At 42.0% G+C, this 10,863-nt stretch overlaps 2 protein-coding genes across 4 annotated transcripts; one reads left to right on the top strand and one right to left on the bottom strand.

The window, feature by feature from the left end:
* The first annotated feature begins 1,296 nt into the window (after positions 1-1,296).
* Positions 1,297-5,035, top strand: LOC115141213 (c-Myc-binding protein-like). 3 transcript variants are annotated; one of them, XM_029679946.2, is made up of 5 exons: positions 1,297-1,404; positions 3,935-4,007; positions 4,103-4,151; positions 4,469-4,598; positions 4,711-5,035. In XM_029679946.2, the coding sequence occupies exons 1-5, from the start codon at positions 1,390-1,392 to the stop codon at positions 4,753-4,755; spliced, it is 312 nt and encodes a 103-aa protein (XP_029535806.2). In that variant the 5' UTR covers positions 1,297-1,389; the 3' UTR covers positions 4,756-5,035. The 3 variants fall into 3 exon arrangements, with proteins under 3 accessions (XP_029535806.2, XP_029535805.2, XP_029535807.2); XM_029679945.2 differs by lacking the exon at positions 1,297-1,404 and adding an exon at positions 1,973-2,199; XM_029679947.2 differs by lacking the exon at positions 1,297-1,404 and adding an exon at positions 2,207-2,917.
* Positions 4,795-9,724, bottom strand: LOC115141212 (gap junction alpha-9 protein-like). The gene is made up of 2 exons (XM_029679944.2): positions 8,029-9,724; positions 4,795-7,497 (listed from the first exon to the last, which is right to left on the bottom strand). The coding sequence occupies exon 2, from the start codon at positions 7,473-7,475 to the stop codon at positions 5,985-5,987; it is 1,491 nt and encodes a 496-aa protein (XP_029535804.1). The 5' UTR covers positions 7,476-7,497; positions 8,029-9,724; the 3' UTR covers positions 4,795-5,984.
* Between the last annotated feature and the right edge of the window lie 1,139 nt (positions 9,725-10,863).

Below are 10,863 nucleotides of genomic sequence, written 5' to 3'. Positions count from 1 at the left end.
GAACCACCTCCGAATCTAATTGGATGATGTACATAGGATGCGAATAATAATTGGATAACCAAGGTGTCAATCTGTCGAGACTGGTCCTACCCTTGTCAGATGTTTTGCAGTCAGCTGACCAAGTAGACTAGTGCCAGAGAGGAAGAAACGAAGCGAGAGGGTCAATTCCCGTCAAAATATGTCCCCGCGGGAATACAGCGATAAGCAGACCGAATTTAATTTAAACACGATAAAAAATTAGACAGATAAACAGACCGTCTGCCTTCGCGCCAGTTAGTGCGGAGACAAGAGCATCTCGTCATTATATACAGTATCTCTGCTAGTGCACAGGTTTGTTTTGTGACCTTTCACCTGGAGTTATTTTGTCTGGAAAGTTATAGTTTGACTGATTTATTTTGTTTTGACTGGGGGGGTTCAATTCACGATGGATGTATCTCTTTGAATCATAGTAAAATTGTACAATCAATGTTATTCCAGTATTGTTTTCCATCTGTGGAATGAATCCACATTCAATCAAAATATAAAGTAGCACGCGCTCCAGCAGGTATATCTCACTGGTCACCCCCAAAGCCAATTATTCCTTTGGCCGCACAGGTGTGCCTCTCCTTCCAGTTCTCTGCTGCCAATGACTGGAACGAACTGCAAATATCTCTGAAGATGGAGACTCTTACCTCCCTCACTAGCTTTAAGCACCAGCTGTCAGAGCAGCTCACAGATCACTGCATCTGTAAACAGCCCTTCCATTTACATTACATTTAAGTCATTTAGCAGACGCTCTTATCCAGAGCGACTTACAAATTGGTGCGTTCACCTTATGACTTCCATCTACCTCATCCCCATACTGTATTTATTTATCTTGCTCCTTTGCACCCCAGTATCTCTACTTGCACATTCATCTTCTGCACACCCTACCATTCCAGTGTTGAATTGCTATATTGTAATTACTTCGCCACCATGGCCTATTTATTGCCTTACCTCTCTCATCCTACTTCATTTGCACATGCTGTATATAGATTTTTCTACTGTATTATTGATTGTGTTTGTTTATTCCATGTGTAACTCTGTGTTGTTGTATGTGTCGAACTGCTTTGCTTTATCTTGGCCAGGTCGCAGCTGCAAATGAGAACTTGTTCTCAACTAGCCTACCTGGTTAAATAAAGGTGAAATTAATAAAATAAAAAGTGAGAACTGTCTGTGTGAAGCCTACAAAATCACCAGCAGGGGGCAGAAAAAGACAGTACAGAAAGTATTTCAATAAACTACACTGCGCATGCTCTAAACCCGAGCGTGCTTGTGTTGACGTCAAGACTAACAGGGAAACCTGTCTGTTGCAGGCAGTGAGAGTCGTAAGAACCTCAGTTAGCAGTAAAGTTTAACGTTAACTTCATAATGGCACACTACAGAGTAAGAGGACTGTATAATAATGTTTTACATTGGCGTGAGTAACGATGTAGTGTGTAAAATACAACAATGGCATTGTAAAACAACCAGGAGAGCTTAAAAGTTTTCCCACGCGTTAAGTGTGCTAATTTAGCGGACTTAAACTCCAATCCACGGTGAAGGAATTTTCTGTGTGGAGCCGAGACCAGGCTTTGTGGAATGTAGTCTCAACTACACCGATTCCCTCAAGGTCAATACTTAAAAAAATAATAATTATGAAACGCCCACCTTGTACCTATGTTTGTCCTCTGTAGTTGCGTGACTTTCTTTGTGTGCTAAAATCATACTTTTTCAATAAACGGTAATCAAATACCACAGGTACAGTCAGTCAGTTTCCAAACCCAGAGTCACAACATCGCGAGACTTCCAAGAAAGCTTGCGAAACAGACCAAACCGGGCAGGTCGGGGTTTGGGATGTAAATGAGATGAGTGCAAATGTTTTCCGTAGTTAATTTTCTTGAAATCTAAAGGCACAAGCTAGATTCGAGCCAATATCGTAAGTAGTTGAACATGTTATTAGTCCAATTTCGTGAAAGTCACAAACTGGCACGTTTTAATTTGTCAAAAACAACTTTATATCAAAGGACTGCCTTTGGGTTGATGGGCTGCACATGCGCAGTTCAGCATGAGACGACCGTTCGACCCGACAACGTATTTCTACGCATGCGCTAACGTCACCATGAAGTCGCCTACAGTGTGATGGAGATTTCAATTGACGGAGCAGTTTTTAGCTTATCTTCATATTGTACTGCCTTTGGGGTAATATTGATACCACCACGGACTGTTTCCTTGTTGAGATTCAATTAGCACATGCGCATTTGCGATGAGTTGCCATCATAGAGCAATGAGCAAACAGTCGGTTGTTATATTTGAATGAACGTATATTGAAAAGTATGGATTTAAAGCAAACAAAGCCACGCTAACATGAGTACACGTTTTATAATTTAAAGTATTGACCTTGGGCGAATCGATGTAGTCTGAGCTAGATTACCACAAAGCCTGGTCTCGGCGACACTCAGTTGAAGTTAATCAGAAACAAACTTCACCATGGAGTTTAGTCCATTACTGGCTGGCTAACTTAACCTGTAGCTAGATAGTTTATTACCGAGGTACAATACTCAGTTTGGATGTTTTTCTTTTCTTCTGTACACAGTAAGGAAGGCTATAATATTTATAGCAATCATACTAGTCCCATTTAAGCTTGAATTAGGTTCCTTGGTGGAATCATTGATTAGAAATGACCGGACAGGTGAAAGCTATGTGGTGAAGCCCTTGAGTTCACCTGTTCAATCATGTTTTATTAACAGTGATTACATCAAGGGAGGTATGAATGCACCGGGTCTTGTTCCTTCCCTTTCTTGGGCAAAATGCTGCCAGAAAACATCTAGCAGCATCATGGATGAGCTAGCTAATTACTGAACCCTGAATAAATTGGAAGTAAAAAATCTAATCACATTTTTTTGGTCACATACACATGGTAAGCAGATGTTAATGTGAGTGTAGCGAAATGATTGTGCTTCTAGTTCCGACGATGCAGTAATATCTAACAAGTAATCTTAACAAATTCACAACAAGTACCTTATACACACAAATGTAAAGGGATGAGTAGAATATGTACATATAAATATATGGATGAGTGATGGTGTGCAGCATAGGCAAGATGCAGTAGATGGTATAGAATACAGTATATACATATGAGATTAGTAATGTAGGATATGTGAACATTATTAAAGTGGTGTTATTTAAAGTGACTAGTGACACTTTTATTAAGTCCATTTATTTAAGTGGCCAGAGATTTGAGTCTGTATGTTGGCAGCAGTCTCTCCATGTTAGTGATGGCTGTTTAACAGTCTCTTGGTCCCAGCTTTGATGCACCTGTACTGGCCTCGCCTTCTGGATGATAGCTGGGTGAACAGGCAGTGGCTCATGTGGTTGTTGTCATTGATGATCTTTTTGGCCTTCCTGTGACATTGGGTGCTGTAGGTGTCCTGGAGGGCAGGTAGTTTGCCCCCGGTGATGCGTTGTGCAGACTGCACTACCCTCTGGGGAGCCTTGCGGTTGAGAGCGGTGCATTTGCCGTACCAGGCAGTGATACAGGCCGACAGGATGCTCTCGATTGTGCATCTGTAAAAGTTTGTGAGTGTTTTAGATGACAAGCCAAATTTCTTCAGCCTCCTGAGGTTGAAGAGGCACTGTTGTGCCTTCTTCACTACGCTGTCTGTGTGGGTGGACCATTTCAGTTTGTCAGTAATGTGTACGCAGAGGAACTTAACTTTCCACCTTCCTCAACTTACTGTCCCGTTGATGTGGATAGGGGTGTGCTCCCTCTGCGGTTTCCTGTAGTCCACGATCATCTCCTTTGTTTTGTTGACATTGAGTGAGAGGTTATTTTCCTGACACCACACTCCGAGGGCCCTCACCTCCTCCATATAGACCGTCTTGTTGTTAATCAGGTAATCAAGTATCATTTGTCTCAATGCCAATGTGTCTACAGGCTTCAGAGTCCAAACGAGAGCAGTTTCAAAGATACCTGGAGAAGGCTGGTGTCCTTGACAGCCTCACCAGTGGTGTGTTTATTTCGAATATTTCATTCAACTTTAATTGTTAATTTTATTTGACCTACGCAAATTACGAAAACGGCTTGTGCCTTTCCTTATTACAGTGCTGGTGGCATTGTATGAAGAGACGGAGAAACCCAACAATGCGCTTGAGTATCCTTTTAAAAATGTTTGCTCTGTTTTTGTAATGAATATTTCCTACATAATGTAGACATGTATAGCTATGTTTTTGGAAGTTGATGAAACTCCACTGAGGCCCCTCTTCACATTCAGAGTCTGACCTTTCTGTTGCCTTTAGTGGTATAGCAACCCGACGTGCTCACACAGATGACAGAACAAGTGTTGACTGTCACAGCTCATGATGGGATGCTTTTCTAAAATATAAAAATTACTCATTTTCAATGACAGTAAGGTTGAGAATGAGTTGAATTCCTCCCTCAGCACACTGCAATTTCTTTAATAAGATCCAGTTTCCTCAAGCAGCACTTGGGTGTGGCTGGCCAGGAGTCTGCAGACACTGAGGCACTCCAGCAGGACCTAAGAGACATGCGGCAGAGGTGTGAGCTGCTGGCCGAGGAGAACAAAGACCTCAAGAACAGGGTAGTCCTGCCTATGATTTTTTTTTATTGAGTGTGATGATCTGTACATGGTAGGCTTGAACTTTTCAAAACTAACAAAATAATTGAATCTCTGTTTTTACACACTTCTTTAGCTTCAACGCTATGAGCCTACAAAAGAGGATGGAGCTGCCGAATAGGATGTGCCTCGGCTTTATTGAAGTCATTTTGTTAGAAACTCAGATTTTTATGGCAAGTCGAAACCAACAACTGGAGGCAAGGGATTTTATTCACCTCTGTTTTTTTTCTACTAGGTTTAAGTATTTAACTTAATTTGTATATTTGATTATATTGAAATATAATAGCTTTTGTCCTTTGACTGTCTCCCCCTCATAAAAGCAAACCCCCTTTTTCTGCTCTCAGTGTACTTATCCTACTGTACACCAATGCTTTGTATCTAGTAAACAAACATTAACGTAATGGGTGTTTTCCTTTTTAATCACGTTAACATATTTGTTACAATATAGAAATCTTACCTCATGATATCACTTTTGTACTGTGTGCACACAGAGGCTCTGCTGGCGCTACTTGAAATGCATAAGAAACTGAAATACCCCACAACCCTTAAAAGAAAAGCTCTGCCTAAAAGAACGTGGAGGGCCATTGTAACCGTCATACATGGTTTTACGATGATAGTATGGACATACAGTAGTTAATGCAAAATAAAAACGAAGATATACGCTTTTATAAATGGGAAATTAGGTCATTCTTTCATGCAATATACATCATTTAGTCTACATACTCTATTTTCAGTGGTCAAAAGCTACTTTGGCTGCGTTTAGACAGGCAGCCCAATTCTGATCTTTTCCCACTAATTGGTCTTTTGATCAATCAGATCTTTTCATATCAGATATTTTTCAGAGCTGGTCTGATTGGTCAAAAGACCAATTAGTGAAACAAAATTCTGAATTGGGCTGCCATGAGGACATATTTTCATGTTTTCTCTCTAAACAATGGTGTTTAAAATGAACTGAAACCTACAGAAAGCACTAACGGTGTCACTGCTGTGTGATCTGTACTGTTCCAGTGTTTTTCTCTCTTAGCCACAATACATTTAAAAGCAGGTCAATATTCCCAATAGCTAGTCCCCACACCCAATGTTTGATCTACTGTGTCTTATGTCATCACAAAGTATGGCGGAGGCTTTGAAGCTGGTGAATACAAAAATAAACTACCACATACAGATCAACAGAAACAGAGGTGACATCTTATAAAACACATCTATCCATTTTGCTGGACTACTGCAACAGATTTCCCTCCGAAGCAGTTCGCACAATGTCACAACTCATGTCATGTTCTTCTGATCCCTGTGTTTGAAATAAAGTATTTTTTGTCTGAGGGACAAGCGATAAGGTTTTACTCTTAGCATTCAGACTTGTAAGTCTGTAGGGGCTCGCCTACTACTTGCGTTGCTTGTGGATGATGGTCGGCGATTGGAAGAGGGTGTTCTCGGACTGTGCTGTGACCCTGAACTTGAGTCCCCCAGTGAGTCTGGGGTGGAGGGACGCATTTTGGGTTCCGATTTCGACGCAGTCCGGGCTTGGTACCCACCACTGGCCTTAGCACCCCCATAAGAATCTGTGTCTGAACTTTTGCCCTCCACCACTGTGGAACAATTTGAGGGAGCGTTGACCCTCCATGTTTTCCTTCCGGCGCCTACTAGCAATGTCGGGCAGGAGGAGGCGTGAGATGCATCCCTTGGGCGCCTGGGAGAGTCTGGGCTCCCCCTCTTCTCTTCCTCGCTGTGAGGGGGAAGGTGTGCAGACTCCTCTGGCTCCTCCTGCTTTGGCGGGGTCACTGAGTCGCAGGGCGGTGAGCGGCTGTCACTGCTGGTGTTATTGGAGTTGGAGTTGTGCTCCGTTGGGCTATGTGCAGCATCTTTGAGTTCTTCCACGCTCCGTTTACCAGCCAGTTCACCCTGAACAGGGAGGAAGGCAGAGGGGTTGATAAGGGGGGGGTAGGTGTGACCCTCCTGGGCCCGCTCCAGTAGGAGGTTGTAGCCACTGGGCGCGGAGGCCATGGTGGGATTACAGCCGGAGGAAGCAATGCCTGTCTGATGCACCACGGAGTCTTTCTTGGTTTTGCTTGAGTAGAAGTCATCAAGCTCGTCTTGCAGGTGTGGATAGTAATCCAGGATGCCCTTCTTGACCTTCTTGTAGCCCAGGTGCATGATCTCCAAGATGTTTAGGAAGAGGGAGACTACAGCGATGCATTGCATAAAGACCATGAAGACACTCTTCTCTGTGGGCCGGGAAACGAAGCAGTCCACCGCGTTGGGGCAAGGCTCACGCTCGCACTTGAAGAGAGGGGAGAGCTGGAAGCCATAGAGGATGTACTGGCCCGTTATAAAGCCTACCTCCACGGCAGAGCGGGTAATGATGTGGGCCACGTAGGTGCGCAGCAGGGACCCCGACAGCGGAGCCTTGTTGAGCTTGCCTTGCTCCAGTTGCCTCACCTCTCGCTCAATCGTTTTCCGAGCAGCCACCATGTCCACGTCCACCAGCTCCAGCTCGCGACGTAGCAGGACCTTCTTTTTCTGCCGCTCCTTCTCCAGGGCTCGGAGGCGGTAGAGAGCATGGCCCATGTACACCAGTGAGGGCGATGAGACAAAGATGACCTGAAGGACCCAGAAGCGGATGAGGGAGATGGGGAAAGCCAGGTCGTAGCAGACGTTCCGGCACCCGGGCTGCTCCGTGTTGCAGATGAAGTCGGCCTGCTCATCGTTCCACACGTCCTCGGCCGCCACACCCAACACCAGCATGCGGAAGATGAATAGGATGGTGAGCCAGATTTTTCCCACCATAGTGGAGTGGATATGCACCTCCTCCAATATCCCCCCTAGGAAATTCCAATCCCCCATCTTTACACGGGCATCGTTGTGTCTGTGAGTAGGAGGCAGAGAGAGGATCGAGGCAATTTTGTCATTTAAAGAGGCTATATGGAACTTTTGCCTTTTTGGATGGTTCTTGAGCCCAAGGCCCCTCAATGGACAGAAATATTGCTCAGAAATTCTAATTTGACATAAATGGGCATTCCTCCCCAATAATGAGCAAAAGCATTGTTTTTTGTGAAATACAACATTTATTCATATTAATATCTATATATAAACCATTCAACCAACTTTCAAGCCACAATTTGGTGTGTAACAATAAGCAACTGAACTTTCTTACACTAGTATCTTCAAAAATACATCATAAAAAGTACATGTACATGTTATTTTCTATGCAGTTTGTTTTAAAACCTGTATTTCATTAACAAATACTCTATGAAAATATATTATTCCACAGACTATTTTAATCCCACAAAGGTTGATTTACCAATTAAAATAATGCATCAGTCCTTTCATATCAATAAATACAATTTAAAACTAAACTTGGTTGTCATTGACATATAAATAATGAATTGTAACATACCTTTATCAGGGGAAAAAAAGGCAAAGTACATCGAAGACAGATGTAAATTTACAATGAATATGGAGCATCACATATTTGTAAAGCAGATATCAAAATGTATGAATAAGCAAGCCGTCGATTATCATGTTTATTATTTGTCTCTCTTGCTCCTTTCAGTAGTCCTGTTTTGCCAAAAATAAAGCCATTCCCCTCGGTGATTTAACTTATAAACAATGAGAGAAATCAATGAGAGAGTCATTTCCATTTACCTTGCAGCAGCATGGACAGACTGCCGGTGATTTGAATCCCCACGGGTCATCCAGCCGCGATGAGGCCACCAAAAAGCTTTAAAAGGAAATCGTTTGTGCCCCCTCCACATCTGTCGATGCACATCACCTGAACTTCTGTGACCCAAATTTGACCAGGGTTTCCAGTGCCGACAGTACACCACGTATGACTGAACAGTTGAGACCGCTGCCAGTGCCAGATTCTGGTCAGTCAGCGAGATAAAATCAATAATCAGAGTTCTACCAATACAGTACAAGATAAATCATAGCCACACAGCAATTGTTTCAGCCTATTCATGCTTGCCATTTATTGATTCAGGGTTATAGGTTAGTTAAATAATGTCCTTAATTAAAAAGAGACAGTGGAATTACTTGGTTAAAAAGATATTTGGCTTCTCCTAAAGGACTAGCTGAACTTAAATTTCAACAGTCCAGTGTGTCTTGAATGTATAGCTAGGAATATAAGAGTGAAGCATGGAAAGGTGTTGTACTGGACAGACGGCCTACTTATTAGGTTTCCTCTTGTCTGCCGTCTGTAGATTCTATAGGCTATACGCCATAGCCCCCGTGAGAGATGTTTGGTGCAGTTTATCTGATGTTTGATGATCATGGTATACATAGGCAATGTGATGGGAGTTTGTTTTGAAATCAGTTACTGGTTCTGGTGTCCCTCCCAAACAACATAACGCAATGGGACTGTGCCACAACTCTTTCAGATCTATAGTTTTTTACTCTTGTAATGCAATCAATGGGTCATGTCCGATTTCATACTCTGGTGCTTCCCCTCTGTAATTAAGTTATCTCTGGCAGTTGACACAATATTTGTATTAATTTACAAGAAATCGATTACTCTGACTTGTTGCAATTGAAGTCAGTCAATTCAGGAAGTGAGTTGAATTTAAAATCAGAACATTTGACAACTTTTGACATAAATAGCTTCTCCTTTTCAGTTTATTGAGAAGTAGTGGAAAAGAGATTCCCTTTTTCATTGAATTGGAATTTCAGTTTACTTCTAAATTGACTGCCTCAATTCAAATTGAGCCTAAACCTGATTACCACAGATGTTAAGGGTATATTCAAAACTTTGTCTGCTTTTTTTTGTCCAGGAGTTGGCATAATCCTGGGTCCTGTAACTCGACCTGAAATCAGTTACAAAAGTGTTTATAAAGCAGTTACAAAATGAAATGCAGTTCTGATCATTGTATGTGTTAGCCTACATATAGTGTCATGTGATGGCCAGAAAACACAACTTTCTTTGTGGTTTTCCTTTAACCAGATCATACTATCATTATTTCCAAAGGAATGGATTTTCGATGAGATTTTGATAATCGACTTTGGTGCAGTTACATGGGTCTGTCATTTTGTCTATCAACAAGTAGACTAACACCAATTGGAGTTTGCCAATCTGTGTGATGTGCAATTGATGTCTATTAGGGATGGGTGCGAGTACTAGATTAAAAGTTTATATTCTATTACTAATAATCAAATTCCTGTACACTAAATTTAGAAATGTAACTATAAAATGCAACATGTCAAGTGTTGGTCCCATGATTCATGAGCTGAAATAAAAGATCTCAGAAAGTTTCCGTACGCACAAAAAAAGCTTATTTCTCTCACATTTTGTGCAGACATTTTTTTTTACATCCTTGTTTGTGAGCATTTCTCCTTTTTCACGATAATCCATCCACCTGACAGATGTGGCATATTAAGCTGTATGAGGTGCACTTTGTGCTGGGGACAATAAAAGGCTGCTCTAAAATGTGCAGTTTTGTCACACAACACAATGCCACAGATGTCTGAAGTTTTGAGGTAGTGTGCAATTGGCATGCTGACAGCAGGATTGTCCATCAGAGCTGTTGCCAGATAATGTAATTTTAACCATAACCATTTTTTACCATAAGCCACTTCAACTTCGTTTTAGAGAATCTGGCAGTATGTCCAACCAGTCTCACAACCACAGGCCACTTGTTACCACGCTAGCCCAGGACCCCCACATCTGGCTTCTTCACCTGTGGGATTGTCTTGAGACCAGCCACCCGGAAAGCTGATGAAACTGAGGAGTATTTACATCTGTAATAAAGCCCTTTTGTGGGGGGAAAAACCCATTCTGATTGGCAGGTCCTGGCTCCCCAGTGGGTGGGCCTGGCTCCCATTTTTGTTCTGTATATTTAGCCGGTTAAATTTATAAGCACTGCCACAATTTCAAGCTCTGTTTATAGTTTGTGGAGTGTATCAAGTGCAGTGAAAATACATGACGCTTTCTGTTCAGTTGTGTTTCAGAACAACCAGTAATTGGAACAACCAATTGCATACAGGATACATTTTCCCTTCAAACCCGTTTCATTAAAAACTAATATAAGCGTACTGAAAATCATTTTTCATGAGAGTACTCAAACACATTCTTTCAAATGCAATCCCTAATGTCTATCTCAAACACTTTCCAGCTTTCCAAAGCACCTCCCACTCATTCATTTTAAATTTGGCTAAAGAATCAATTACATATATCTACTGGCCCAAATCCAAACATGTTCTACTAGTATCTCCCCATGATGAGTAAACCAGATTGTCA

Source organism: Oncorhynchus nerka, linkage group LG14 (assembly GCF_034236695.1).
Source record: "Oncorhynchus nerka isolate Pitt River linkage group LG14, Oner_Uvic_2.0, whole genome shotgun sequence".
NCBI lineage: Eukaryota > Metazoa > Chordata > Actinopteri > Salmoniformes > Salmonidae > Oncorhynchus > Oncorhynchus nerka.
Note: the sequence above shows the minus strand (reverse complement) of the source record. Positions and strands in the feature narration are given on the sequence as shown.

What these genes read in the sequence shown, in the direction of transcription:
- LOC115141213 (XM_029679945.2), top strand. Translation starts at nt 2,140, where the DNA reads ATGGAGATTTCAATTGACGGAGCAGTTTTTAGCTTATCTTCATATTGT. An exon ending in CATATTGTACTGCCTTTGGG is followed by an intron (nt 2,200 to 3,934) that starts GTAATATTGATA and finishes ATGTGTCTACAG; the next exon opens with GCTTCAGAGTCCAAACGAGA. An exon ending in ACAAAGACCTCAAGAACAGG is followed by an intron (nt 4,599 to 4,710) that starts GTAGTCCTGCCT and finishes ACACTTCTTTAG; the next exon opens with CTTCAACGCTATGAGCCTAC.
- LOC115141212 (XM_029679944.2), bottom strand. Translation starts at nt 7,475, where the DNA reads ATGGGGGATTGGAATTTCCTAGGGGGGATATTGGAGGAGGTGCATATC.